Genomic DNA, 27,387 nt, shown 5'->3' on the forward strand with positions numbered 1-27,387 from the left:
CAGACGACTCGCCCATATACTATTTCGAGCGCCATACACCACCGATCTGACGACAGCTTTGATCCATTTTATCCAAGAACCCTCCACGCAACCCAGCGGGGCTCGACCGGTTCCATTGGCCGTTTTGTACTTGGCAATTCCTCTACGGGTCTTGGATCATGTTTGTTATCATCTTAGCACTCTTGACCTTCACCCGCTCGAATTCGCTCCTATCTCAATTGAGAAGGTCGACATGACACACAAGACTTTGACAAGACTTCCCAAGGTGATGTCTATGGCATGTCGAAAGCTGCATTGCCCGATCCACGACGGGCGCCCGACGAACCATGGCGGTGGTGAACTTTGCCTCCCCTGATCCGCGTGCAGGCCAAAGCTTCCTGTCCAACGCCAAGGTTGGCCGGGGTCAGGGTCTACAAGCACCACTGAAACCCTTCCCCAACCCGTGTGCATTGGCAGGACTCTGGGTTTCGCCGCCTGATAAGAGGGAATCTTGCCTCTGATTATATGAAGGCAACCCTCCCTCAGCGATTATGGAAAGCTGTGAGTGAAGTGATCCTCACCCCTACGTCTGTTCTGCTCAGCGATTGTGCAGCAGAAGCACCTTGTCCTTACCTGCAAGTGCTTGGAATTACCCCATCAGGCTCGAACCGACGGCAGCTATGGCCCTGAGGTATCGAGGGGATGCGGAGACTATCGTCTCTGCTGACAACGGCTCAGACGACAAGAACTTTGCCGATGAGAAGCACACCCAAACAGTTGTCAACGAAGAGGGACTCAATGCCTTTGAACAAGCCATTGAATCGTAAGTAGATTTTATCGTTGCCATTGGAGACGAATGCATAAATTGACAACAGTGAAGGGAACTCAATGTCACCGAACAAGATCTTATCCAGGCCAAGGCCATAGCTGAGACCTACTCCTTGGAGGCCGTCACAGCTGTATGTCCCCTCAACTTCAGCATCTATACCGAAGTGTTGCTGACACTGGATACAGTTGGTCGAAAGCGTCTATAGGATTCATAAGCATGATCCTAACTTCCCGCAACCGATTCTAGAGAAGATAGCCGAGTTCCGGGGCAACCCTGACATTTTCGAGAATCCCGAGAAGCACGAGGACATCATTTGGGAGATGAAGCTAGAGGCTGCGCTCATTTCTAACAATTCTCCGTACGCCGAGGTCCGTGGTGTTGTCGAAAACACGGATGACCCGACTACGCCTTGCTCGACCGTGCGTGCCTGGACAATCGGTATCTTCTTCTCCATCGCTTTGGCTGCTATCAACCAGCTGTTCTCCGTTCGCAACCCTCCCATTACTGTCACCTCCAACGTGGCCCAGTTGCTCGCCTATCCCTTCGGTAAGGCATGGGAGAAGACTGTACCCGACTGGAGGTTCACTCTCTTTGGTGTTCAACATAGTCTCAATCCCGGCCCCTTCAACAAGAAAGAGCACATGATGATTGCTCTGATGGCCACCGTCGCTCAGAGTCTGCCCTACACTAATTATATCATCTGGACACAAATCTTGCCATTCCAATTCAACCAACAATACGCTCGTAGCTTCGGTTACCAGATTCTGATTGGTCTGTCAACCAACTTTATTGGTTACGGCCTCGCTGGCTTGACTCGAAAGTTTCTGGTGTATCCCGCTTACTGTATGTGGCCGGCTTCTCTTGTCACCATCGCACTGAACTCGGCCCTGCACAAGGAGCACAACATTCCTGTACTTGGCCCTTTCAAGAAGATGTACTCGTCCTCCAGGTATCGATTCTTCTTCTATGCATTTACTGCCATGTTTATCTATTTCTGGTTCCCCAACTTTATATTCCAAGTCTTGACATACTTCTCATGGATGACTTGGATTGCACCTGAGAACCACACTTTGGATGTCCTCACCGGGTTCAACAGCGCTGGTCTTTTTAATCCATGGCCAACATTCGATTGGAACGTTCTTGCCTATACCGGTGTCGACCCGCTCATGATTCCTGCTTTCTCGACATTTAACACTGTTGCTGGTGGGTTCATCTTCGGCTTGATCATCATTGCTGTCTATTTCACCAACACCTGGAACACTGGCTACATCGAGATTGTCGACAACCACGTCTGGGACCACTTTGGGGCGCGTTACAATGTCTCCAGGGCCCTTGACGAGCACGGAATGTACGATCACGAGAAGTACATGGACTACTCAGCGGCCTATCTAGGCTCAGCCAACACGCTCGTCTACGGTGCTTTCTTTGGTGTATACGCATCGGCTCTTACGTACGTGATCATCTTCCACCGCTACGAAGTTGCGATGGGATTTAAGAGCTTGTTTGCATCGTTCCGTAAGAAGAAGCCTACCACTGAGGGAACCGCCGAGGTCGATGGCGAATACAGTGATGTGCACATGAAGCTCATGAGCAAATATCCCGAGGTGTCAGAAATCTGGTATCTCGCTGTCCTTCTTGTCGCGGCAGCTTTCGGGTTTGCGGGTATCCTGGGTTGGCCGACTTACACAACAGCTGCAACTGTCCCGTATGGAGTCCTCTTAGCCCTGATTTTCGTCCTGCCCGTCGGTATCATCAAGGCGATGACTGGTATTGAAGTTACCTTGAACGTCTTAGCCGAGTTTATCGGTGGAATGTTCGCACAGGGAAATGCTCTGGCCATGAACTACTTCAAATCATTTGGTTATGTCACTTGCGCCCACGCCGTCGGGTTTGCCAACGACTTGAAGATGGCTCACTACCTGAAGATCCCACCGTGGCACACATTCGCTGCTCAGATGGTCGGTACTCTGATCAGCACTTTCGTGGCTACAGCGGTCATGCAATATCAGATTAACATTGAAAACATCTGTACAAAGGCAGCCCCAATGAGAATGACTTGCCCCGGACCAACCACCTTTTTCACAGCTTCTGTCTTGTGGGGAACCATCGGTCCCATCAAGGTTTTTGGTCCTCAAGGCCAATACGGACCTCTTTTGTTGGGCTTCCCTTTCGGTATTCTGGCCGTGCTCATCTTCTGGGGACTTGTCAAGAAGTTCCCTAGGAGCCGATGGCTTCGCCAGGTTCACCCTGTAGCTATTTGGTATGGTGGTCTCAATTGGGCTCCTTATGGGTTCTCGTACATGTGGCCACAGGTCCCTGTTGCCTGGCTTTCTTGGATTTATATTAAGCCGCGATATCTCGCTTTCTGGTCTAAGGTACATTCCCACATTACAGATTCCATCGCCTCAAACAGTACAGCTAACCACAATCTTTAGTACAACTTCGTGCTTTCTGCTGCCTTCTCTGCAGGTATTGCCATTTCTGCTATCATCATGTTCTTCACTGTTGGTTGGTACGGCGTCGAGATCGAATGGTGGGGCAACACGCAGGCATCTGTTGGCTGCGAGGGTGGTGGTTGTACTTTGAAGACCTTGGCGGATGGTGAGCGCTTCTACCCATGGTGGAACAGTTGGGTTGGCGCTCCATAGACGCACTACTCGATGTTCTGATGGTGCAGACATTGGAGGGACTAAATGAATAAGCCGGCCACTCGATTTTCCTCGTCAAGATGATGGATTTTGTAAATTCCGTTGCAATAGCTAGCAGTTCCTGCTAGTCAGGATTCATTTCATGCCATAGTGGTCTCTCCTTTAATCTAGACAGCACTAGATACCATAACTAATACCTTAGTACTCCAGACAAATACGATGGTTATATCATTACATACTTTAATTACATCGGATTCTTGGGACAAAATTTGCGGGTCAATAACCCGATGTGCGCAAGACAGGATCGTCTGTATTTGTGAATGTAATTTATCGTCCCCGTCTCCTTGATATTCTTGACCCACCACTCAAATCGGCATTACCCTTATTAATATAGTGGAATCCGCGCCAAGAAATGCTCGAGTCTACGGATCCGTACGGAGCTCATCTTCACTACATACCTAGTGGAGAATTGATTATTGTGTCACGACGCATGGGATGCGAACGTGATGATCATCTTCTTGTTCGTCGTTAAGACTCGATTGGTCTACTTGAGAACGTGAGTAGTAATACTATGATACTGCAAATGTCAAAATAGTCTAGCTGCTCGCTTGAATCCACGGTAACTATGACACAAGGCTTGAGTGGTTGTATTACCATAATTACAATTTTTGTGGGTTTTGAATTGGAAATACAGAGCGCATCTCAGAGCGAAAAATGGAGTGTCTACAAGACTACTTCGTAAAAATATTCCTAAAGACAAATCATGTACTGCAAATCATATTACTTGAAATTCCCAAAGTCAAATACCGGCATGAGGTCTCGGCGGCCACCTTTCATGAACCGCTTTCACGAACGGGATATTGTGCATCAGAAGATGTTGGAGGTTTTGCAAGATCATGGTATACCTGAAAAGAAAGAAGAAGTGATGTCGATATTCATGTCCGCTGAGGATAGTGAGAAGTCGATACAAGAGTTTTGTGTCGCCGGTGATGATCCGGTGGGGGCGAATGACCTGACATACAAACGATATTAAGTTGAGCTCAAGGCCACAGCAAAACATAATCGGTTTCAGTTCTCACGAAGAAGGAGCTCGTGGAGTAGTACACAAGAAGTGACAGATAGTAAAAAGTGCCCTATCCGTGAGAGCTCAGCAAGTCACACTATTTGCGGACGTTAATTTAGAAGCCAGGTTCGCTTTGGCGAATATTCAACGGAATGGTGGTATAGAAACAAGTCCAACGTCAATCTTGAGGAGTTTGAGAAGATATGACAAAAAAGATTGACACGATTCTCATTGGGGCACTCAAAAAGGGCGTTATAGAGATATTTAAAAATTTGCATTATTGGTAATGGTGGTGACAAGGATGGTGATTTTGCAAACCCATCAAACTCGCAGAAGATATAGGTGAGCACCAGAACTTCTTCCAAATCACAGAAGAGATCGGAAACCCGCTCGATCTTACTTATTTGAATGTAAGGGACCCAAAAGTCAGTAAATCGCTCGCCTGACTCGACACCTCCGTGATAAGTTCCGGGTGTGACTCTCAGTGTAAGTCCCCGCGGAAGAGAATGGCACCAAGGGTTGTGAATCAAGCCATTTATTAGAATATAAAGAGAATGGAGTGTTTGAGGGGCTCCTGAAAATACCACCCTTCAGAACACATGCGAACTGTCCTGGCTGTTGGCTCAGAGATCGAACTACAAGTTCACAAATTATTCTTGCGAGGGGATTGGGTCAATTGAGCCGTCGTAGTCCTCCGTACTGTTGAATTCCGAGAAGCTGTCGGGACTTCAGATACTAAATGGTCCATGATATGGGCCAGAAATGCTATTGGGTTAGCGAGACGGGCAAAGCACGTACCACCAATCTCTCTACGGGAGTAAGGGAAGTAACAAATATAATTCAAGTGAAGACTTCAGCATTTCCCAATCATACATGTATTGACCAGATCTAGTCGATATAGTGTACGTGACCTTCACTAAACGATCATCATCTCCATATTCACTTGCTGAGTGGCGTGAACTTCTAACTAGATGTTAAGACTCTTAATACAACCTGCAGATGGCTTGCACAATCCAAAACATAAGTATCGTCGCGTCCAAATCGCCTGTACATATTACACGTTGAGTTATGACTCTCTGTTGCCGGTTTCACTGTGCCAACGATACATCCTAATTCCGATTTTGGAGGCTGATGAGCGCTGACCTACCACCAGGGCAGAAACAAAATCTTCTTACTATTCCCATTGCATGATCATTGTTTGCATTCAGTGAGCACACTTCAATTTTTGAATGTCATGATTGTTCTATCTACAAAATAGAATCCTGAAAGAAGTACGCCTTGCCAGCTCTAATGCCAATAAGCATGCTATAGCTTTAAACCCTTAAAAAGCAAAGTATTACTCATTATTATTATCATTAATCTGCGCTTACATCATGGCGTGGCCGTCAATACCCAGGACCTTGCCGTTGACCCACTCACCATCCTGGGAAGCCAGGAAGCAGACACAGCGGGCAATGTCGATGGGCAGACCAACTCTGCCAAGAGATGACCAAGTGGATGCGTACTCATCGACCTCCTCATCGGTGAGGTTCTCACCGTTGGGGATGTACTCTCTGCAGACGGCGTGGTACATGTCAGTCTTGATACCACCGGGGGCGACGGCGTTGACAGTGATCTTCTTATCACCGAAATCTGGAAGGAAGGTTAGTTGTGTGTAGAGTACAGTTAGTACTATTTTGACCTACCGACAGCCATGCATCGCACGAAGGTCTCGATGGCGCCCTTGCTACCACTGTAGACGGCGTGCTTAGGGACACCCTTGGCCTGACCAGTGATGGAACCCATCAAAATGAGACGGCCACCGACCTCGAGGTGCTTGTATGCCTCACGAGCGACGAAGAACTGGCCTCTGGTGTTGATAGTGAAGACACGGTCGAACTCCTCAGGAGTAACATCCTTGACGTGGCCGAAAGACACGACACCAGAGTTGGAGCAGACGATGTTGAGCTTGCCCCAGACCTTGACGGACTGTTCGAAAAGCTTGACGATCTGGTCCACGTCCGAAACGTTAGCCTTGATGGCAACGGCGTCGGAACCGGACTTCTTGATGGCGTTCACGACCTCCTCAGCCGACTCGGCGCTGTTGGCGTAGTTGACGATGACCTTGGCGCCACGGCGACCAAGCTCTTGGGCCATCTCTCTGCCGATACCACGGCCTGAAACATGCTTGTTAGCCGATTGTCTCTACCGATCAGGCAGGTGAAATTCTATGGGGAAGAGGATGGTCGGACCGGGCCCGAACCCTTGACGGAGTCCGTTGGGGCAGTCCCCACCACAACCGCTAGCAGATATAATCTGCAGGGGGTTGATACTGGTGAAGCTCTGGGGGAGAAGGGAGACCTGATGAAAATCAATAGAACTTACCAGCACCTGTAACTAGCGCGACCTTGCCCTCAAGGGAGGCAGATGCCAAACCCAGGGGACCAGGAATGGCATCGAATCTGCTAGCAGTACGCTCAGAAGTAACACCAGGCATTTTGATGGTTGTACGTGTTTTAAAAGGTAAAGATTTGGTTGGGGAAGCGTTAAAAAGATATGTAATTGCTGTGAATGCTTGAGATGTTCTTGATATTCTGGATGATAATCAATGTCATGAACAGGCAATGAAAGCTCTTCTTATATCCAGTTCGACAATCTGATTCAGAGAAGAGGTCGCTCAACCCCCGGGGCTAGCGGACAACGTTGGAGAGGCCGAGCGAACAGGCATTTGCTTCGACTGCGACAGCTATACCGTCACAGCGGGACCGAGCAATCCGCACCAGATTCGACGAGTGAAGCAGCGCGACCTGCTGTTCTGCCCCCGTAGACATAGAGACCATGCTAGGCTTCGTACCACATTTGCTTGTTGTCCGTATTCCAGCTCTCCGTCGCCCCACAACCTGTGGTCCGGTTTCAAGCATAATACCCCAAGTCCGGCCGTCAATACCGTGGCAGAACCTTGCAACGTCCGGGGTGACTCGCGCTTCGCGATCTATTGGATAACACACTTTGTTTGCCCATAGTAGTGTCAGCGATCATTTTAATACTCGGTTCCGAGCTTATGCCCGTCCTAGGCTGGTGCTTGGCAACACACCCAGGTCTCCAATAACCATGCATATTAGCACGTTGGTCACGAGCTATGGGAACGAATAGGTCTCGCTCTTTGTGTGCAGTCATAGATACAATGCATCGCAGAGACTGCGCTGGTCTCCGTGCGTCCAACAAGGCTTCACGTTGGAAGAAACATGGGCGCTGGTTAAAGTCAATAGTGTGAGTTGGTGGAGGGCCCTGGAGAAGCTAACAATAAGTCAGTTTGCACTTGAGTTGGGACCTCTTTCAGAAAGTGTTCGGGTACCTGCGCCGATAAGTGGGTGTGACGGTTGGTTATGTACCTACTGGACCACTGTAAAAGTACCCAGTATGACAAATCGTAGCCAGTATGATTATCATCTAAGCTATACGATATGACATGTATTATTCGAGCTTGTAAGTGTTACCAGGAGTCCAATACCGTTGCAATGCAAATTTAAGTAGTCCATGATTGCTTGTAGTCCGAACATTTATGGCAACGCCAACGACTGCTTCGTTGGTCTGAATAATAACTTCTCTAATGTTAGTCCTCTCATAAACGTACGGTGTCATACTGGTGCTAGACAACATCTCCAGAAGTGTAGCTACGCGTTGGAAGTTGCAAAGCACAAGAACACGGAATCTTAGCCCGACCTGTTTAAAGATAGTAGCAATGCTGATGTAGGAACGCAAGTTTATAGTGAGATGTGTTAAACCTGAAATGGCTCAAAAGATGCGGTTCATATGCATGGACCGGCACGCTCACTGAAACATGGGGAGCTGAGACAACCGAAAAGAAGCCCGTCCGATCGACCAACACGTAGCTTAACTAACTTACTGTACGTGGTACTATTTCTGCCCGTCGCTAGAGAGGAAGCTAGCCATAGAGCAATGCTCAAACCTCTAGATTTTACAGAGCTGCGGCTCAAAGGAAGCAGACTATGCACTGTAAATAGACGTGTATGGAATCCCAACAAACACTACCATCGTGCTCTTTCTTTTTTCTTTCTTGCCCCGATTTGCAACATTGTTTCACGAGCCCGCCCCGCCTTTAGGTCAGTTGGCACTGGAAGTGCACAAACACTGCCTGAAACTGTGAGATTAGGGGCCCCGCTATAGAAGGCCCGGATGCACGCTATATACCTGGATACATTGGCTGTCTATGGTACAGTAGTTGCTATCAATCCAGAACGAACACATGTTCGAAGCAGATACCGTCATCCGAGAGTGAAAATCTGGCAAATCCTTAAAAGTATATGTATACTGACTATAATCGAGCGTAAGAGACGCGTACGGTAAACCACATACATGGCCATCATTTCAATACCTTGTGGATACGATCATAACGTTGCAAGTCGTTCGCAAACAATCTTAGGGACGACGATAGGAATACATGTGACGTTATACCAAGAAGAGATACTTAGCAGATGGCACACGAGTTCGCTCTTAAGACAGAACAATTCCTAGTTTCTCAGGAATGCGAGCTGAGCGTCATAGCGAGAGCACATGACGAGGCAAGGCCCTGTGGTCCACCTTTTGTGCTATTTGATGTGCATGGCGGGTAATCGTGGCAGCGATGTTCATCAACCAGCATGTTTTGAGGTCGGGTGGTAGAGCTCCTTTGGTGAGGATGTGGAAGAACATCTATGGTATTCTCTACGCTATCGTCTCAAATTACCTGCCGTTGTTCGAATAGCCGTGAGTTGCAATGGCTCATCTGCTTCATTGTCACCTGGAATATTGTGTTTCTGCGTTGCAAGGATCAATGGCTTTGTATACACCAGGTATAGTCCTCGCAGGATGACCTTGAGAGAATGCAGAGGTTTTGCTTTTAGGTGTGCTCACGGCATCCCCTTTGACTGTTCTTACCCACTTAAGTTTTGTGTAGCGAATACTGAGAATAGATCATGGGAGCGAATCAACACAATCATCACATGAGAAGGCAGCAAGCACCGTTACAGCTGCTGCCCATGCGCTGTGCTCCAAAATGTGGTCGCGGCACGGCTGTCCTGGGTCGCACCTCCAGACGCGGGAACGCCAGAATCCTCGCTCATCGACCATTTTCAGGTTATCCTAGAGCAAAATCAGCAACACATCCTGCAGAAAGTTGAAGGGCTTGCTGGAAACCAAACTTTTCTTTAAACAACAACAAGTTCAAAATACAAACCTCCCAGATTCTCTCAACTTCGGTGGAGACACAGCAAGACATTGCAGCGCTCACTTCCGAAATTAGCTCCCTGAGAAAAGCCCAGCTTGCGCTACGCCAGCAACTGAACCACGACTGAGCCAAACATGAAACCCAGCTTGAGGCCATGAAAGTAATCTTCATGGCTCAGCTTCAAGAAACAAGGGATAACGCACAGCGAAACGCAAAAGCCCTGCGGACGGAAGTTCAGCTTTTGCGTCAACTGATATCATGCACTATTCGATTACGGCAAGTTCTGAAGCTTCCTCCAGAACTACGTCAAATTGTCCGGGACCTAGCACTTCCAAGCAACTGCGTACATCTTAAACAAACCAAACCGGATGGCGAGGATGACGGCCCATCTTCTTGGGTACTGGCTAGAAAACAGCAGACCAGTTGTCGGTGCTCCTGATAGCGACAATGAGGACGATTATGACTCGAATAACCTTACTGGATTGGGCAAAATACAATGGAGCTGATTCGATTCTACGAGAGACAATCTAGTTCTGAGCGTTCTATCGATTTCAAGTAACGGAACGTTCATGAATATTGGTGGGATCTCGAGGCTTGCCAGTTGCGCTGATAATGTCACTCTGCCACTGCATACAGGATCTCATTACGTAGTGTCAGGCCTCTTTTCAACCCGAAGTACTCTCTAAAAACAGAGGGGATCGATTTCAGAGACCACCGTCATACTTGGGAAGGAAGGCGTGGTTTTGCTCTCGATAGCCGGATTTTTAGTTTTGATAAAACCGAGGTTCACGTTGCCGCCAACACGCATCACGAGTTTCTCAGCAATCTCAAAGCGCACCATTCGTCACCTCTGATTGACGAGCTCGAGAAACCGCTGAGCTTTATGAATGCGTACGACAAAATCTGGACGACTGCGTCGGACGATACCGGCGATGAGGTGAGCTGGGCGACGTTCTTGAAGGCGTTGCGGTGGGAGTGGCTGGCTGTACAAGCTCAGTGGCCACCTGTCGCAGGTTACGAAGACCTGGACTTAGTGGAAGGGGAGGACGTTGGAGGTTGCCATGGCTAGAACGGGACGATGAAGACGAGAATGTCATCATTCCGCAGAGTTCTACACCTCACTTTACACGTATGACGAACAGGCCGTATACAGCCGTCATGCTCCGGATGAAGATCAGGGGTTATGTTGCAACAAAAGACACCGAAAGAATCATCTTGAGCTTCGGCCTATGTTCAGATTCAATCATAAGGAATGAATGAAGCTCTCAACTTCCATATCGAGTGTCGTGTCAGCTTGTGTCATGTAACTACACATGGTTGGCTGCACTGAGCTGCAATGTCGTGTTACTGTTAGAGCGGAAGAAGGTTAAAGTCAAGGTTACTGGCGCGACGGCCTGACAGGGCTAAGTTGATGGATCTGAGATGCGGCAATGCTTTACGTTAGGCTCGGTCCAACCTAGCGCAAGCTGCATCTCTAACCTAACCTACTGTACTCAAGCAGATTCTCGCGCGTCATAGGCTTGCTGTGCTAAACTGCTCGGTTGAGGCGGCCGACCCGCCGGAGGATCATACCAAGACCAAATTAGCGACATGATGATCAGTACAATAGGCCTAGGGTCTAGGCAATTTTTTCTCCCTCGTTCCAGCTTAGTGATCAAAGAAAGGCTCCATGCGCGGCGCAGGCGCAGGCGCAGGCGCATGTCAGCCTCCAGCAATTTATTGAACATTGTAACTTTCGTACCTTGCAGCTCACTCCTAATCGTAAGCAAAGCAGTCTTTATCCTCTACGGGCCCCTAAACCTCTAAACCTGATACCTAACGCACTCACTGGCCCTACCCGTTCCACGCGGACGGCAATGACGAAGAAATCGACGAGCTCAATCCATAGGGTGCCATCGGCTGGCGGGGTCGAGCACGGCTACCCCCAGGGTCACCTTGGCCACTTGACCGCCAGTGAAGAGAAGGCGTTGAGCGAGTTCAAGGTCCTGCTCGAGGAGAAGAACCTCTGGACACCTGGCCCGCCGCCGTCTCACGATGACCCTACTCTTATGTGCGTCGCATATCCATGTCCATGTCCATGTCCACGTATTCTGTCTGCGGCGGTACTTTCAAACTGTCATACTGACCGCGATCCTCGTGTCACAGCCGCTACCTCCGAGCGCGGAAATGGGTCGTGCAAGATGCATATGGGCAATTCAGTGACACCGAGAAGTTCCGCAAGGCCAATGACATAGGGGTCCTCTACGATACCATGGACATTGAAGCCTACGAGACGTCTAAAAAACTGGTACGGCTTCCAATCCCATCCAACCCTTGCCTCGCAACCAACCAGCATCAACACTGAACTCGCGCTCATGAATTATATGCATACAGTACCCTAGGTTCGTGGGACGACGAGACCGCAGAGGTATTCCGATCTACGTATACCAAGTGCGACACCTTGATTCATCTGTCATATCCAAGTACGAGAAGTCGGCGGACACAACATTCAGCCAAGCCAAGACGGACGGTAAGACGCCGGGCAAGCTGCTCCGCTTGTTTGCGTTGTACGAGAACCTCACCCGCTTCATACAACCATTATCCACCGAGTGCACCGACCGGGACAATGCGGAGACTCCTATTACATTGAGCACCAACATCGTGGACATCTCACACGTCACCTTGAAGATGTTCTGGAATCTGAAGAATCACATGCAAGCGGCCAGTCAATTGGCCACGTCCCATTACCCCGAGACTCTTGACCGTATGCTCGCCATCCTACACGACGTACTAAGAGACAGGCACTAACAGGCATAGGTATCTTCATCATCGGTGCCCCACCCTTCTTCAACACGGTATGGGGCTGGATCAAACGGTGGTTCGACCCTGTGACCGTCTCCAAGATATTCATCTTAGGCCACGCAGAGGTTCTACCCGTCTTGAGCAGCTTCATTGACATCAAGAACATCCCCAAAGCCTATGGTGGTGAACTGGAATGGGACTTCTTTGATGAACCAAGATGGGATGACCCTGAGATTGAGAGAATCCTAACCTTCCAGAATGGCCATACCAAGTTCCCCGCCGGTCCCATGTATATGAGACCAGCAGCAGATGGAAAGACTATGGAGCTTGTTGCTGTGGGAAGCGAGGAACAGAAGTTACGGAAAGAAGTCTTTGCCACGGTCCCCAAGGCATTCCCATCCTCGGCCAACGGTGCTGCTGTCAAGACTGCGCCTGTTGACCCCGAAACGGAAAAGCCTCTGGTTGCTCCAGCGGCAACCAATTCCGACATTCCCCAAGTCGACCCAATTGCGGATTGAGAACAACGACGAAATGTGCCTTCTAGCTTTGAATGATGGTGTGATTGCTTCCAAGAGGCTTTCATCGAGGAATATGGCATGAAAAGTGACTCACGTCCTCCCTTAAGAGAATTGCAAGGAGAATCTTACTGGGTGCACACGACGGTGCTAACAGATAGGGGGGTATGCCAAGGGATCAACATATAGAGAAGCATATCCTGTTAGGGAATTTGAATGCTTAGAAAGAGGTTTAGGAATACAAACAGCATTGGGTATATAATTATGTATGCAAACATAAATGTCTAATACATGCCACAGTTTTAAAGACCGCTCATTAAGGTTGCAATCCCCAACACCAAGAACGCCTCGCGACCCATCTATAGTCTACCTGGTCCGTTTCAATAACTCTTTGCTCCATGTAGTGCTCACGCATGGAGCTTAGCATCATAGGTTATCTACACAATCGTTCTATTTTCTATACCTAGCCGTCCCTGGCTCTCCTTCTCCTCCACTCCTGGATTCCTTTCTCGATTTCTCCCCATGTGACACCATCTCGCACAAGCCACATCGTAACACCCAAGGTCTCCGTATCCCGGTTCCTGCTCTCGTCGTCAAAGAACAACATGTCCGTATACGGGATGCCCGTCCTCTTGCCGAGCGCCTCGAAGTGCCGAATCTTGCTACTGGGATAGATCTCGAGCCCGCCGTCGAAGAACTCAAAGGCCTTGCGCGCCTTGTCGCCCTTTCCCTTCCGGCCGCCGGCGAGCTCCCTCAGCGCGCCCTCGTCCGCGCCGGGGAACAGCGCCGAAGGCGCGGGCACGTGCAGCAGCTTGAGCATCTCCCGGCCGAGGTCGGGGGCGTGGGTCCGGGAGGCGACGCCGAGCCTGACCCCGGCGGCGGCCAGGCCGTGCAGCACCGACGGCACGTCGCTGTAGAATGCGAACGTCTCCCCCACCTTGTCCGTGCACGCGTCGCGCGCCGCGTTCGCCTTCAACGGCGCGTGCACGTGAGTGTCCACCCAGAACGGCCACAGCGTGTAGTCCAGGTCGAACACCACGAGCCGCGGCAGCGGCTGCCCGTCCGTCAGCACCGGGGGCAGCGCCGACGCCAGGGAGGACGTTGTCACGATGCTCGACAGCGAGGTCGAGGTTCCCGTCTTGGAGAGCTTCTTGGGCATCATGGAGACGGGAGGGCCCCTTCTCGGGAGGAGTAGGAGGTGTAGGAGGAAGAGGGGGAGACTGACGAGAGTCGAAAGGGCAAGACGAAAGATCAGGAGGAGGGCGCGCTGCGAGATACTTGGTAATCGACTGTTGGTCTATGTTATGTGGTGTAGAGATGCTCGCGATAGGCTTTGACCCTGCATAGAAGAAAGTTTGGAGGGGCGAACCATTGGGACTGCCCCTCGGTGGCGTCATTGGCCGGAATTGATAGGCGCTGCGTCGCTTGCATTCCGCTTAGTCTAGGACATTCGCCCAAGTCGCCGATGTGGCAAAAGCTCCACCGTACTGGTATAATAGTCTCGGGACTAGATGACAGAAAGGTTAGGTTAGTAAGGTTTAAAAGTTATTGCACCCTCTTAGTACACAAGATCCCTGTATTAACAGTCGTGCCCGAAGCGCCGCCCTCAAGCTTAGAGCTGGCGCAAGTGCACACAGCATGCTGTATTGACATGTCAGAGTTTATAAAAAAAAATTCAGGGTTCGAGGGAGAAATGACGTTCAAGGGTTGAGAGTGAGAGCGAGAATGAGTATGTTGGCTACGGTTTTAGCGTTGCGGTTGTCTTACAAGACTCTATATATCCTAGACGTCGATATACATTTGATACCAGGCTTTATAAGCACTCTATCAGATAACATTGAGATGTGTCACACATGAGCATCTCGTGAGAGCACCTGCATACCGACTTAGTTGATATCCGATCGACAAATGAACGTGGCTGAAGAGCCACCTATGGACACTGGCGACCGCCGGACTAGGGTTACCACGATTCCCAGTGATCTGGACTATGCTCTATTTTGTGACAAGATACGTATACAAAGATTTAAGCTATCACAATTGTCGAGTCTAACACCCGATTCAAACGGTTGAGATTGAATCGTAACACGGAAGAAACGGAAAAATGACAGGGAGCTGACTTTAGCTACTGTAGAAAAACAAGCAATCACCGCGCTTATCTAAGTCTCTCTGCTAAAAACTTTGATCAAGAATCCCCATTTTGGCTGACTGAACGGTGAACTGATTCATCTAGATCCAATAACCAATATGCCACCCATACCGTATTTTCTTGTCAATGACAATGAATCGAGCAGGTTTTTGTTTGTGGGTGGTAGGTATGCCTGCGGGAACAACTTTCACGTTGTGTCTCTACAGCTACTACCTACCGTGGACCGCCTTAGTCTAGGTAGATGTTGAATGGGTACAATTGAGGTGACATACATATTCAAAAGATGCTCATTTCTATCGTAAACGCCCGAATAAGATGGGCAGAGTGGACTGCGGCGATAGCACATATTTGCATACGTTTCGAGCTGGTACATTTGCGTGCCGATATTTAGCGTACGGGCATGGTGGATTACTATAATTCCTTGCAGGTGACTACGTTGCACCTCAGCCTCAAGGGCCACAAAATCACATCCCGTATTTATGGAAGGCAGTAGACTAGCTCCCGGCTGTTTCACTCCGAGAGGCTTGCATTCGGACTCCTCCATCGGTCTGGGTTCATGACCCGCCGGTTAGATTGCATTCCGAGCTTGCGCATTTTCCAGACTTCCTACTTGTCTTCACATACCCAACTTCTTGACCCTCTCAATACGTGAATCAACCTCGCTCTGCCTGAACCCGTGCTATTTCATCGAGTCGTGAGGAAATACGGCGGTATAAGTTCGACCTCCGGAGTGCCCCACAAGATGACCGTCTTAGTACCCCGGAAGATCATCCTCAAGCGCATAGCGCACACGTACTATAATTACACAAATCTCGAGAAAGCAGTGCAATTTCTAAAGGACTTCGGGTTTACAGAAGAGAAAAGAGTCGGCGACGACAAGGTGTACTTGCGCGGCTACGGCACGGAACCATGGGTCATCTGCGCCGTGAGGGCCAACAAGGACGAATTTGGCGGCGTCGGGTATGTGGTCGAATCCGAGGAAGATCTCCAGCACGCAGCAGAGACTTTGCCCAAGGCGAGTAAGATATATGAGCTGGCCGATGCGCCTGGAAAGGGTAGATGTGTCACGTTCCTCGATCCGGTAGACGAGTCTCCCTTCCACCTGGTGTACGGACAGGAGACTGTGGAGATGCTTGATATTCCACTGCCCCACGAGGCTGTCAACTATGTGAGTAGATATATAACCTCCAACAATGATTGTAGGCTTCAGAAAGCAAATGACTGATTGTGTGTGGTTTGTAGCCGACCGAGAAGAACAGAGCAGTCAATAAAACGCAACGCTTCAGGAGGCGGCCAGCTCCTGTGCATAAGCTCGGCCACTGGGGTCACTGTACAACTGATTTTGCTAAATCTTTCGAATTCTACACAACACGTTTCAACTTCCGCCCAAGCGATGCGAGTATTTCCTTGCACACAATCCTCCCTGTTTCTTTGTCTTTCAAGCTGGCGCATTGCTTACATGGTATCCAGATCGTCCACGACGAAGACGGCGCCGATGTCACGTCTTTCTTCCGCCTAGACCGCGGCAAGGAGCAAGTCGATCACCACTGCTTCTTCTTTTATCAAGGTCCCAAATTCAAGGTCCATCACACATCATACGAAACGCACGACTTCAACACCCAGGTTCTCGGACACGACTGGCTGCGAGAGAAAGGCTACAGAAATTGCTGGGGTGTCGGAAGACACGTGTTGGGTAGTCAGATATTCGATTACTGGTGGGTCACTGCATGATGAGCGCATATACCAAACGATCGAAGTGCTGATTTGTGAGGAAAGGTTTGATACGGCGGGCTTCATCATGGAGCACTACGTCGACGGCGACTTGATGGATGATACAGAACCCACAAAACGATCAAAGGCGTCTCCTGATGGTCTTCATGTCTGGGGTACGTTGGTCGTGTTTGTTCTACCAACTAAGAAACGCTTACTGACACCTACGTAGGACCGGATGTACCAAGTCATTTCTTGGCAGGCGGGACCGAGTAGGTCGCGTCCCTGGCATAGAGGGTTCGGACATAAGCGTCGTATTTTGATGAAAGAAGCCAAAAACACAAACTGGTCGCTACATGATGCAAGTGTCACGACAGCATCTTTCGAACAAGACAGGCCGTAGACTTTGAGCATTAATTAATTCGTACTATCATGATAAACCGTCCTACATCGCGCTAGCCCTCAGCGTCACACATTCACTCATCCCCGTAACCGGCTCATCGACGGATCGTACAGTGGCTCAGGGGTTACGGTGGCCTTGATCCGCCGTCCAAAATACTCTAGCTCCACCGAATCGCCCTCTTGCACCGCGCTAGGTAGGTATGCGTATGCTATGGGCTTGCCGACCGTGTAGCCAAACGCCGCACTCGTGACATAGCCCTGCGGGCTACCATTGACGAATACCGGCTCCTTGCCGAGTACCATCGAACGTCCATCGTCCACGGTAAGGCAGCGGATCTTCCGAGTCACCGTATCTTTGGAGCGCCCCTCCAGGGCGGCCTTGCCGACAAATGACTCCTTGTCCATCTTGACGGCGAAGTCGAGGCCGGCCTCGAACGGGTCGTGCTCGGTGCTCATGTCGGCGCCCCAGGATCGGAAGCCCTTCTCCAGCCGCAACGCGTTGAAGGCGCTGCGGCCGGCGGCGATCACGCCGTGCGGCTGGCCGGCTTTCCAGAGCGCGTCCCAGAGACGCAGGCCGTTCTCAGCGCTGGCGTATATCTCCCAGCCGAGCTCGCCCACGTACGACAACCGCATGACCGTCACCGGGACACCTGCGATGGCTGCCTTCTTCACGCGGAAGTATGTGAGTCCTTTGTTGGAAAAGTCATCCGCGGTGACCTCTTTCATGACATCCCGGGCGCGGGGACCCCACAGTCCTACACAACATGTGGCACCCGTGATGTCGCGCACCTGCACATGTCGCTCGGGGGAGCTCTTGCTTTGTAGGCGGGCTTCCCGAGTGAAATAGGCAGTATCCACAGGGCCGTTCACACCCACCTGGTACAACTCTTGTTCCAGTCTAGCCACAGTGATGTCGCTGCGGACGCCTCCTTGGTCATCGAGCAGGAGTGTATAAGTGACAGCGCCTGGCTTCCTAGAAACATTGCCAGTCGTCAGGCGCTTTAGAAGGTCCACTGCTCCGGGCCCGGAGATCTCGAGCCGGCGAAGAGGGGTCATGTCGTACATGGCCACCGCCGTGCGCGTCTTCCAGGCCTCCGCCGCGGCGATTGGCGAGTAGTATCTGGACGACCAGGCATCACGCTCCACAGGTTGCCACTCCGATGGCAAATCTTTGATCAGCTTGGCATTCTCTTCAAAGTAGTGTGGACGCTCCCAGCCTCCGCCCTCAAGGAAGAAGGCGCCTAGTTCACGGTGGCGAATGTAGAATGGGGACACGCGCAGGTTACGAGGCGAGTCGCGTGGCTGTAGAGGATGGAGAATATCGTAGATCTCCACAAAGTTCTGCTGCGAAGTCTCGCTAACAAAGGCAGGGGCGAGCTGGACTTGTTCGAAACGTGACAGCTCGCACTCGGCCATGCAGATGTCTGATCTGCCGTTGGTGAGAACCTCGGCCAAGGCGCGAGCTACGCCGGCCGAGTGCGTTACCCACACCGCCTCTGCTACGTAGAAACCATCTAGGTTGGGTGCCAATCCAACGAGTGGTCCGCCATCGGAGGTGAATGAGAAGATGCCGTTGAATCCGTCGGCGATCTCACATTTCTGCAGGGCAGGCAGGAGCTCTTGTGACAACTTCCACGCTGGCTCGAAGTCCTCACGAGTGAACTCGAGACGAGATGGCATGTCGTGCTCGTCGACATGCTCGGGAGTTTGGCCCAATGAAGCGGCAACAACAGGCATTGGACGGTGACCGTAGTAACCAATGCCGTACTGGTCGCCGTGCTCACGGTAGTAGAGATCTTGATCTTGGTAGCGTAAGATTGGTAGTGTCGCTGAGTTTGACCCGGTGAATCCATTGGATTTATGCCCATTTGTTCCGTTCAGTAGACCATCTCCGTTCGTCAGGGTGTCTCCATTCGTTAAAGTGTCTCCATTCGTCAAAGCCTCCTCGCTGGTATGATGCGGCACAGCTGTAGTCTTGACGTATTGGTGTGCCATTGGGAGCAGGGGAACAGACACACCAGCCATCGCTCCAACCTCAACTCCCCAAAAGCCAGCACAAGAAATAACAATGTCGGCGGGAATAGTGGTGTCGCCTGTTATGACTCCAGTAACCCGGCCATCAGCCTTCTCGATGCCGGTAACTGCGGTCTTGTCGAGATAGCGGACTCCGGCCTCTCTTGTCCGCTCGATGAGAAGTTGCACGGCCCGGGCGGCCAGCGCCAAGCCATCGGTAGGGATGTGAAGGCCGCCGAGCACCATGCTGTTGTTCATGGATGGGTAGAGTTTGTGGCACTCGTCAGGCTGGACCAGTCTCGCGTCGATCCCCCAAGACTGAGCGTAGCCATGCTTGCGCTTGAGCTCCTCGAGCCTCTCGGGGGTGGTGGCTATTTCCAGGCCGCCCACCTGGTTGAAACAACTCTGTCCGTCCTTCTGCAGGGATAAGAATTTCTCTACTGTGTAGCGTGCAAAAAGAGTCATGGTCTTTGATGTGTTCGTCTGGAAGACCAAGCCGGGGGCATGTGATGTAGATCCTCCGGGCATGTCTAGGGGACCCTGCTCGACGACTGTGATGTCGGTCCAGCCGCGTGAGACCAGCTCATCGGCAATGTTGGTGCCGACGATGCCAGCACCGATAATGACAACACGGGATGCGGTAGCCATGATCGATATGGCCTTGTGATGTATTTAATGTGATCGGTCAACGTGAAAGGACGAAAGCTCACGCCAACAGGCTGGCATTTTTATGTTGAACAGAGCTCTACAAGTATAGCAAGCTCACCCCTCAGATAGCTTATACCATACACAGCAGTCTATGCCCAATCGGGCACAAGCGACTGACAGACTATAGGTTGTATCCCACCATTACATCCAGCATCACGTGATCGGCGTCAGAAACCGATGTACCGTGCTGCGAGATGTGAATCGAGCAGATCACTCGTATACTCATCTCCACAAAGACATCAGTGAAAGATAAGGCAATAGTCTGCGACTATCCGTAACAGATACCGAAGTCGCCAGAGCGTCATGACGCACCACAAGAGGATAATGTTTTGCCCTTGTTGAGTTTAGGAGGACAGTCAAGCACTAAACTCAACCCGCGCATGTTAGACTTCGGCATATTTACGTTCAAGTTATCGTAGTTGTAGCCCAAAAACGATGGACCCGAGGCAACAAGCAGCGTTGAAAATGCGACGCTCTATACACCATCATGCAACGTGAGGCTTTGGCACGAACACATCACGAGTTCACTGATGCCAAGACAACCTCGAGATAGCCGAGAACAGGCCATACAAAGGATTGTTTGGATGGTGGTGTGGGAGGGAGATAAGGGTCCCAGCGGTAGGGACAGGGGTCAGTCCGATTGGCATCGGTCAACAGAGCCGGAAAACCGATCCAGGTTGTAAACTCCGTATTCGGCATGGATAACCGCCCTAAATTTGGTTACCCCAGGTTCCCAGCCCGTGGGACCCCTCTTCACACCCGTAAGGTTATGACAACTGCACAGCAGTGATTCGGAATACTCTCTCTTGGTGCAAGGTGCCTCCGCCGCATTTAGGTCCACGAGGCCAATGAGCGAAGAATGCAAACAATTGATAGCTGCCCAACCCCATGATGCGACCAGATGGCCGATCCTGACGCAACCGTGAACATAATCGCTCCTTATCTACGGGGCAGCCTTGATCAGCAATCGGGTGCTGTTAGTAAGCCTGGATTCACCTCAGTAACGGACCGACTACCGATTGTGAAACTTGCACTGTAGCCCATGTTGGCCAAATAGTGCCCGCACCTGCATAACAGGGCGAACCCGGTCTTTGTGGACTCTAACTCGATCGAATAGACAAGCCCAAGTTTCTAAGCTCATCGAATCACGGCTTGACCTCTCTATTGTATGGCTTCTAGTCTATTATAGAACTTGTCGTAAAACAAATCATAAAGAAATAGGCGCATCGTACGAGAGACATCTGGGGAATCTATTGCAACGGTCGAAGGGAAAACCTAGCTCGAGTCAAATTTAGAATACTGTCTCTTATGGCAATCAGTTACAGATTTGCGCGGCAGCTGCATAGGAGTGTGCACCATTAATATGAACTAGATTGCTCGGACTCAGCAGATCTTTGACAGGTAATATACAGGCTCCGCACATTGTAAGGTCTGTGATGCCCATGAAACCTCCAAATGCTACTGCTAACCAAACATTGCGTTGTTGAAGGTCTGGCCTTCCCACCAGGGCGCGCCCCGTGTATCGTGAAGAGCAGTTTGCGGGTCCTGCCAGCCCAAATCTCCCAGACTAACAAACTCAGACGGATCCGCGTACAGCCAGGGAGTAGTGTTGAAAGTAAGATTGTCTGCCTGCTCGAATGAGGCTTCGTTGAAAACTATGTTTCGTGCGGATTCCGGCGTGGAAGAAGCGGGGGCCCTGCGTGACAACGAGGGCGCATCCTGACCGCCATCTGTAGTGTCCAGGTTGATTTCTGGCGAGGTTGCGACAATAATCTCAAGCATCGAGTTTTCACTTAGATCTTCCCGAGGGATTCTGGGAGCAAGCGAGGGGTCTAGTAAGTCCGCAGTGGGTATCTGTGATTCTTCCATACAGTTGAACTGTAAAATATCCCACATTAGAGGCACACTCAGGTACATTTTGGATGGCATCCAGTCTTCGACGTCCATGCTATCGGGTCCAGCGGCGATCCGTGTCATTTTGTCCAAGTTGTGGTCCTGACGGACTGTTAGCTCATGCTTCCTATCATCTGAGCGAGACGTACCAAGGTTGCACAGGCGGACGAGAAAGGCATAAAGCTTTGCAAAAACTTCCTGCACTTCGCAAAGTCCGTATTGGACTTGAGTTTGAGTTTCGCAGATGCAGCGCAGCAGTAGTAGAGATGCACAGTGGCTGCGATTGCGGCTATGTGCCCAAAAAATGGATCGGTAAGTGGTACTTGCTTGTCCACAACCATATCTATGATGCGGACAATCCAGGTGGCATGTAGTAGCGCGAGCTCAGACGACCTCTTCCAGAAAGTGTTCGGAATTGCTAGGTTCGGATTGTGCTGCGCTCCGACGATGTACAAGAATGGGTGGTTGAGGACGGTGGGGATAGCGTGATACGTGAACTGCTCCTTCAACCATGGCGCCCAGTAGTCATGGTTGGTTTTCAGTTGTTCTATTTTGCGATCATAGAACTTGACTGAGTCATAGCGATGACACATCGGAATTCTGTTTTCCGTCTCCAAGAAATCAGAAAGAACCAGGGCATATGTCGAGTCGTGCCGCCACGGTTCTTTGAGAATGTTCTGAGCGCAATCAGATACGTACTTCCTTACGCGACTCCAGACCCAACCTAGATGTAGCCCAGTATTCCATATACCGGGCTCATTTGGTGTTGAATAGCCAAGATTATCCTTAGGCAGAGGTGGCGTATTTGGGCCTAATTCTGAGTAGAGTCCTTGGGGTCCGCCAGATGAAGAATGGAACAGGCGATTGATTTCGGCTGGCGCGGTTGAAAGACCCGTCTGCCGGCTGTAGAATTGCTCAAGCAATTGAAGACTCCAAAAAAGCCGTTTCTTCCGTTCCTTGGTCGGGTCCTGGAAATTGTAGCCTGTTTCTAGATCCAACATAGCAGATCGACAAAGCTGGACAGCAAGGCCAAGATGAAACTGGCCGAGATGAGTGTTGCCATCTTCCGAGTGTCAGCTAGCTGCAGTACTCTGTAGGTAGTAGAGCCAGTCATACCTATGAATGAGGAGTAGGAAAGCAGGCACAAGCTTTCGATCGTCGTAATAGCTACCGTGCCATTTGCGATACGTAGCATAATTAGGTGTCTAGCAGCATTGCTAAATGGCTGTAGCTGGTCGCGCCTTTGAGAGAAGCGCGAAGTCAAAGCAAGTATACTGTAGGCTAGTTCATCAGGTAGTGACCCAAAATCGCGGACTTCTTCGCGCTCAAAGCACCATATTGGCTGCCTATGGCAGTGCTTGAAATAGACTTGAATGCCGCGGGCAATATCGGATGGGTCTGGCCGCAACTTTGAACTTGGTGTATCAGAACGCACCGTCGAGTGATGGCTGGTAGGGCTGTTTCGCTCGGACACTGGACTTGGGGAATACGACCTCTCCGACTCATCAGCACTCTCTTTAGGCGGCTGCTCTCGACGTGAGGACGTTGTGTAATTCGACCTTGTCTTGTCAGCCAGTCTGAGCCTCATTGACCATTTTCCAGTCAACTGTACAGGTTTCCATTCAAAATGAGATTCAGTTTCTCTTCAAGAGTCGCAAGCCTCTCTTCCTATCAAATGTCAAGGGACGACGGCCAATGGAAAGTGTGTCGCGGTATATACCGAAGGACCGCCACGTGAAGGCCTTCTCATGGGTGCATAGCCACATGGCTGTTTGAGGCGTGCACAACTCGAGCAAGCTGGCTTCTCGCCGGGACAGCGAGTCTTCTTTCTTCTGCGGTCACGGTCAGTTTTGGTAATACGCAAGCGAAAGGGCGAAAGGGACAAACCTGCAAGGAAGGCAGGCATTGTGTGATCTTCGCCTGCCACGAGAACTGGTGCTATCGGCCGGGGGCGTCATGAAGCCTGGGAGCGTCTTCCAAACAAGGGTGGGGAAGGAAGAAAGCGGGCAGAATTGCAATGGTGCTAGATTATAATACAGTAACCTAGCTTGCACTATATCATGATTACCTGTGTACCCGACAGCTTAACACGTACTTGAGGAGATAGTCAAGCGGGGCGCTCGCTACCCGCCGGCCTCGGTGATAAGGTATCTATGCAACGTCAAATCAAGGTCCAACCAGTGTGGGCCACTGATATTGATGGTACCGGCATGTTGATTTACCTTGGCTGTTTGCCAGTAGCAAATTGACACATGACGGCATTGCCGGGTTCTCACGAAGTTTTCAAATAAATGTGTAGTAATTGGTGATAACTTGTCAGGGCGCCGGGCCTCCCCAGTTCTAGACCCTGTCATGTCATGGGGTACAGTATGTACGGATCCGTATCAGGTGAACCATTCCACATGTGCCCACAGTGTCTTCAGAAAGTCACGACACTGTTACTAACAAACTAGAAAAATCGCAGCTGGAGTTGGAGAAAGTCATGGCTAGTCCTAACTTAGCTGACGCATTATTCCGAGTCATGTACAGAAGCATTGGAAATATTATCTCCAGCCGCTAAGATTGACTGTCAGGGTAGATCAATCATGCAAACAGATAACGTGCATTACTATTTCAGAGAACACAGACCATTGACAAAATATCTAAACATGCAGCGTGTCATAATGCAGACTATGTACTTCCACTTTAGCACCTCCTGCGCTGTTTTCCTCTGTTCACCTCCCCAGCTCCAAAGAGTGTTGTTGTAAATTCAGCGTCCTCAGCTGAACACTAATTGCTGCACAAGGATCTTTTGGGGCAACAGGGGGCCACTACCGTGCCAAGCGGATCATACTAGGAAACCGACGCACGGGCCAGGTAGCTGGCAAGTGACCAAGTTGGGGTCGTGTATGCTCCGAGTTCTTTCATCTTCAAAAGGTTGAACCAAATAATTCCAGCCTGTGAGATGATCACTTAAGAACCTCTCTATCGAATGGTATACTTTTTATATCGTATTCGATATTAAAGCTGTATTACCTGCGTTTTGGAGAGTAGCATTAAGAGCCATTCAAGGAATCGTCATTTTCAATCATAACCCCCGGCGTGCCTTTGACCGTTGGCTATTGAACATATTGAGCGATTGCATGGAAGTTCCGAGTATTTGATTGGCCAGATATCCAGACTAGTGCAACTGCCTTAGGCATAGTAACTGCTCCATTCTTACTTGGTAGACTTGACATGATCCTGGTCATATCGAAAAGTGCTGAGTTTCGATACTATCACTACCATATTCTTGAATTGAAGTCTCTAGCGTCCATGGCGCAGTCATATAGTGAGATGTCCAAACGCGTAATTATGTAAGCCCAAGTCTACTCATCAGACCCGCGTGCCTGTAATAATGTGGCGCAGCAATATCGTAGTGGAAAGTTCAGAAAAATAAAGACACCGAGATCATAGACGTGATAGTCAGGATGTCATGAAGTAAAATTGCTACTAATAATAACACCAATCTCAACGCTAATATCCCCAAGGTCGTCAATCTCTTATGCAGTAATAAAAGAACAAAAACAAGGCTACGGAATGCAAATCATGATGTAGCGACAAACTACCAAGCAAGACCTTCGTTCTTTAAGGCAGAACAATCTAGGGTTGAGCAGAACCCGAGGTCCTTCTCGCTGACCTGAGTATTGTTTGTCGAGTTTTGTCGAGCCGGCCAAATCTCGCGCCCAGCCTTCCGTTCCAGCTTGTGATGGGCTGTCACAATATCGCGCACTGAACTCTGGAAGAACAAGGGGCCCTGCTCCATCGTAGGATGTAATTCTCCGTTGACAAAAACACCAGCGTTGACGTTCTTTTGTGCGCTGGCGCAGAGATATTTGTCCTCAGACATGATTCGCTTGTATATGTCGCTGATCACTTGGAAGTCTTCGTCGCTGGAGTTCTTGTTTCTGTAGACTTCGTAGCTCATTACCGAGTTGTGGGGACCTTTGGGCACAAATCTCTGAATGAAGAAAAAGTGCGGCCTGGAATTCTGTTAGTCATCGCCGCTTGTTTAGGGGGGGTATAAAACTTACGAAACATTCATCGATGAGTTGGGGAAATAATATGTGGCGGCTACGTTGAAACCTTTGGCGATCTGCTCTTGAGTGGGTCTACCGAGATGCTGAATGTAACCGTTCTCGGTCACGACTCCATATGCGCTGAGATCTGCAATTGTGGGAATGTCTGGGTGCGTCGTTGGGCAGTGGTAACATTCGTTGTAGTTATCTGCCAAGATCTTCCAGTTGTACTCTCCCTCCATCTCCCAGGTATGGTCGAATGTGTAGTCCTCAAATTTGTAGGCCTTGAATCTGTCCTGTCGGTCGATCTCTTTGTAATCGTCACTCCAGGCAATAGTCGGCTTGTCGGCGGCTTCAAGGTTGACGAAGATGAATCCGTTTGTGTCGATGTGAACATGAATCGGGAATAGTCCATTTTTGGACTTGTCAAATCCTGGAAGGTCTTGGTAAGAAGGTGCCTTGGCGAGCTTGCCATTGAGGCCATAAGACCAGTTGTGATATTTGCAAGCCAGAATGCTGTTGTTTCCCTTCTCTTCAGTCACAACTGGAAAGGCACGGTGCCTGCAGATGTTGTGGAATGCATTGATAGCCCCGGTACGGTCTTTGGCAATAACGAATTGGAAGCCAGCAACATCATATCGTAGCCAGTCTCCATTGTTGGGAAGTCTCGACTTATGAGTGGTAAGAAGCCACTTTTTGGAGAATATCGCTCGTCTCTCGAGCTCGTACATTTCCTGAGAGATGTACCAGGAGGCTGGAAGAGCTCTAACAGCTGCCTTCTTTTCCTCAGTCGTGGATGCGGAGCCAAAGCCCAAGAAGCTTGACATATATGATAACACCATTGTCAAAACAGAAGCCGATAAGCCGATAAACAAAAGTTTGGGTAAATAATAAACACTGATGTCGAACATAGTAAGAGAACTCTGTCGTAAAAAAGATAGATGCAAGGTCAATGTGGTATTTGTTTTGCGACTGACTACCTGGTGCTTTGAAGGTGGTGCTCATTACTTCATCTTTGTCCAGATGATATACTATCTTAACTATCAAACATGCTCCAGGCTGATCCTGCCCACCAACTTCACTTAGCAAATCAGAATAGACACGGATATCTGATAACCCATCCAATTATTCCGCACGGTGTTGCTGCAACCGGTCACATGACCGGGATGTTATTCTTCAAGAGCCGCCAATAACGTTCGAATGATACGCTCACGTGATCGGCATTAGATCTAGCGTCTCATATGCATCTTTCACTCCACGAATTGGAACTAACATACGTCAGAAGATAGGGAAACGTGGTCAAGAAGTTGACACGATCTACTGAATGGCTTGAAAGAGAAGGAGCTGGGTGGCAATTGCTGCCAGCCTAGCTCTCGGTTGAGGTTATGGTCCCCATGATCGGGGAGTTTTACGTGATGAGAACAAACTACTACCTAGGATGGGTTACACATGCGTCA

The 27,387-nt window shown here is 50.0% G+C and overlaps 9 protein-coding genes across 9 annotated transcripts; 4 read left to right on the forward strand and 5 right to left on the reverse strand.

Annotated features, from left to right (window-relative positions):
* Window positions 1-659: 659 nt before the first annotated feature.
* Window positions 660-3,456, forward strand: BKA67DRAFT_589394 (OPT oligopeptide transporter; the record flags this gene model as incomplete). The annotated part of the gene is made up of 4 exons (XM_046104452.1): window positions 660-802; window positions 860-938; window positions 994-3,183; window positions 3,244-3,456. The coding sequence occupies 4 exons, from the start codon at window positions 660-662 to the stop codon at window positions 3,454-3,456; spliced, it is 2,625 nt and encodes an 874-aa protein (XP_045963402.1).
* A 2,243-nt stretch (window positions 3,457-5,699) lies between these two features.
* Window positions 5,700-6,823, reverse strand: BKA67DRAFT_9432 (tetrahydroxynaphthalene reductase). Its single transcript, XM_046109556.1, has 2 exons — window positions 6,205-6,823; window positions 5,700-6,151 (listed from the first exon to the last, which is right to left on the reverse strand). The coding sequence occupies exons 1-2, from the start codon at window positions 6,653-6,655 to the stop codon at window positions 5,886-5,888; spliced, it is 717 nt and encodes a 238-aa protein (XP_045963403.1). The 5' UTR covers window positions 6,656-6,823; the 3' UTR covers window positions 5,700-5,885.
* A 3,398-nt stretch (window positions 6,824-10,221) lies between these two features.
* On the forward strand, window positions 10,222-10,794 carry BKA67DRAFT_652515 (uncharacterized protein; the record flags this gene model as incomplete). The annotated part of the gene is made up of 2 exons (XM_046106180.1): window positions 10,222-10,280; window positions 10,362-10,794. 2 exons carry the CDS (start codon window positions 10,222-10,224, stop codon window positions 10,792-10,794), a joined length of 492 nt encoding a protein of 163 aa, XP_045963404.1.
* A 409-nt stretch (window positions 10,795-11,203) lies between these two features.
* On the forward strand, window positions 11,204-13,372 carry BKA67DRAFT_9487 (CRAL-TRIO domain-containing protein). Its single transcript, XM_046109558.1, has 4 exons — window positions 11,204-11,775; window positions 11,871-12,012; window positions 12,099-12,468; window positions 12,522-13,372. Exons 1-4 carry the CDS (start codon window positions 11,582-11,584, stop codon window positions 13,022-13,024), a joined length of 1,209 nt encoding a protein of 402 aa, XP_045963405.1. The 5' UTR covers window positions 11,204-11,581; the 3' UTR covers window positions 13,025-13,372.
* A 112-nt stretch (window positions 13,373-13,484) lies between these two features.
* BKA67DRAFT_509671 (magnesium-dependent phosphatase-1) lies at window positions 13,485-14,180 on the reverse strand (the record flags this gene model as incomplete). The annotated part of the gene is made up of 1 exon (XM_046097261.1): window positions 13,485-14,180. The coding sequence occupies one exon, from the start codon at window positions 14,178-14,180 to the stop codon at window positions 13,485-13,487; it is 696 nt and encodes a 231-aa protein (XP_045963406.1).
* A 1,483-nt stretch (window positions 14,181-15,663) lies between these two features.
* Window positions 15,664-17,591, forward strand: BKA67DRAFT_685833 (Glyoxalase/Bleomycin resistance protein/Dihydroxybiphenyl dioxygenase). Its single transcript, XM_046109013.1, has 4 exons — window positions 15,664-16,335; window positions 16,410-16,882; window positions 16,944-17,053; window positions 17,110-17,591. The coding sequence occupies exons 1-4, from the start codon at window positions 15,910-15,912 to the stop codon at window positions 17,151-17,153; spliced, it is 1,053 nt and encodes a 350-aa protein (XP_045963407.1). The 5' UTR covers window positions 15,664-15,909; the 3' UTR covers window positions 17,154-17,591.
* BKA67DRAFT_640565 (Dimethylglycine oxidase) lies at window positions 17,358-20,009 on the reverse strand (the record flags this gene model as incomplete). The annotated part of the gene is made up of 1 exon (XM_046105761.1): window positions 17,358-20,009. Exon 1 carries the CDS (start codon window positions 19,938-19,940, stop codon window positions 17,358-17,360), a length of 2,583 nt encoding a protein of 860 aa, XP_045963408.1. The 5' UTR covers window positions 19,941-20,009.
* A 975-nt stretch (window positions 20,010-20,984) lies between these two features.
* BKA67DRAFT_544012 (uncharacterized protein) lies at window positions 20,985-24,312 on the reverse strand. Its single transcript, XM_046101234.1, has 6 exons — window positions 23,781-24,312; window positions 23,614-23,725; window positions 23,506-23,561; window positions 23,010-23,452; window positions 22,043-22,956; window positions 20,985-21,995 (listed from the first exon to the last, which is right to left on the reverse strand). The coding sequence occupies exons 1-6, from the start codon at window positions 23,849-23,851 to the stop codon at window positions 21,465-21,467; spliced, it is 2,127 nt and encodes a 708-aa protein (XP_045963409.1). The 5' UTR covers window positions 23,852-24,312; the 3' UTR covers window positions 20,985-21,464.
* A 1,164-nt stretch (window positions 24,313-25,476) lies between these two features.
* BKA67DRAFT_511227 (naphthalene 1,2-dioxygenase subunit alpha) lies at window positions 25,477-26,772 on the reverse strand (the record flags this gene model as incomplete). Its single annotated transcript, XM_046097387.1, has 2 exons — window positions 25,477-25,894; window positions 25,946-26,772. 2 exons carry the CDS (start codon window positions 26,770-26,772, stop codon window positions 25,477-25,479), a joined length of 1,245 nt encoding a protein of 414 aa, XP_045963410.1.
* Window positions 26,773-27,387: the final 615 nt, after the last annotated feature.

The sequence above is a fragment of the Truncatella angustata genome, assembly GCF_020726525.1.
Source record: "Truncatella angustata strain MPI-SDFR-AT-0073 chromosome Unknown BKA67scaffold_1, whole genome shotgun sequence".
NCBI classification, from domain to species: domain Eukaryota; kingdom Fungi; phylum Ascomycota; class Sordariomycetes; order Amphisphaeriales; family Sporocadaceae; genus Truncatella; species Truncatella angustata.

Bases quoted from the DNA above. Each gene is read 5' to 3' on its own strand.
- BKA67DRAFT_9432 (XM_046109556.1), bottom strand. From the start codon at position 6,655: ATGGCCCAAGAGCTTGGTCGCCGTGGCGCCAAGGTCATCGTCAACTAC. The intron at 6,152-6,204 runs GTAGGTCAAAAT...CCTTCCTTCCAG, and splicing joins CGTGCGATGCATGGCTGTCG to ATTTCGGTGATAAGAAGATC.
- BKA67DRAFT_9487 (XM_046109558.1), top strand. From the start codon at position 11,582: ATGACGAAGAAATCGACGAGCTCAATCCATAGGGTGCCATCGGCTGGC. The intron at 11,776-11,870 runs GTGCGTCGCATA...CTCGTGTCACAG, and splicing joins CACGATGACCCTACTCTTAT to CCGCTACCTCCGAGCGCGGA. The intron at 12,013-12,098 runs GTACGGCTTCCA...ATATGCATACAG, and splicing joins ACGAGACGTCTAAAAAACTG to TACCCTAGGTTCGTGGGACG.
- BKA67DRAFT_685833 (XM_046109013.1), top strand. From the start codon at position 15,910: ATGACCGTCTTAGTACCCCGGAAGATCATCCTCAAGCGCATAGCGCAC. The intron at 16,883-16,943 runs GTGGGTCACTGC...TTGTGAGGAAAG, and splicing joins AGTCAGATATTCGATTACTG to GTTTGATACGGCGGGCTTCA. The intron at 17,054-17,109 runs GTACGTTGGTCG...ACACCTACGTAG, and splicing joins TGATGGTCTTCATGTCTGGG to GACCGGATGTACCAAGTCAT.
- BKA67DRAFT_544012 (XM_046101234.1), bottom strand. From the start codon at position 23,851: ATGACGCCCCCGGCCGATAGCACCAGTTCTCGTGGCAGGCGAAGATCA. The intron at 22,957-23,009 runs GTATGACTGGCT...GACACTCGGAAG, and splicing joins TTCCTACTCCTCATTCATAG to ATGGCAACACTCATCTCGGC. The intron at 21,996-22,042 runs GTACGTCTCGCT...ACAGTCCGTCAG, and splicing joins CGTCCGCCTGTGCAACCTTG to GACCACAACTTGGACAAAAT.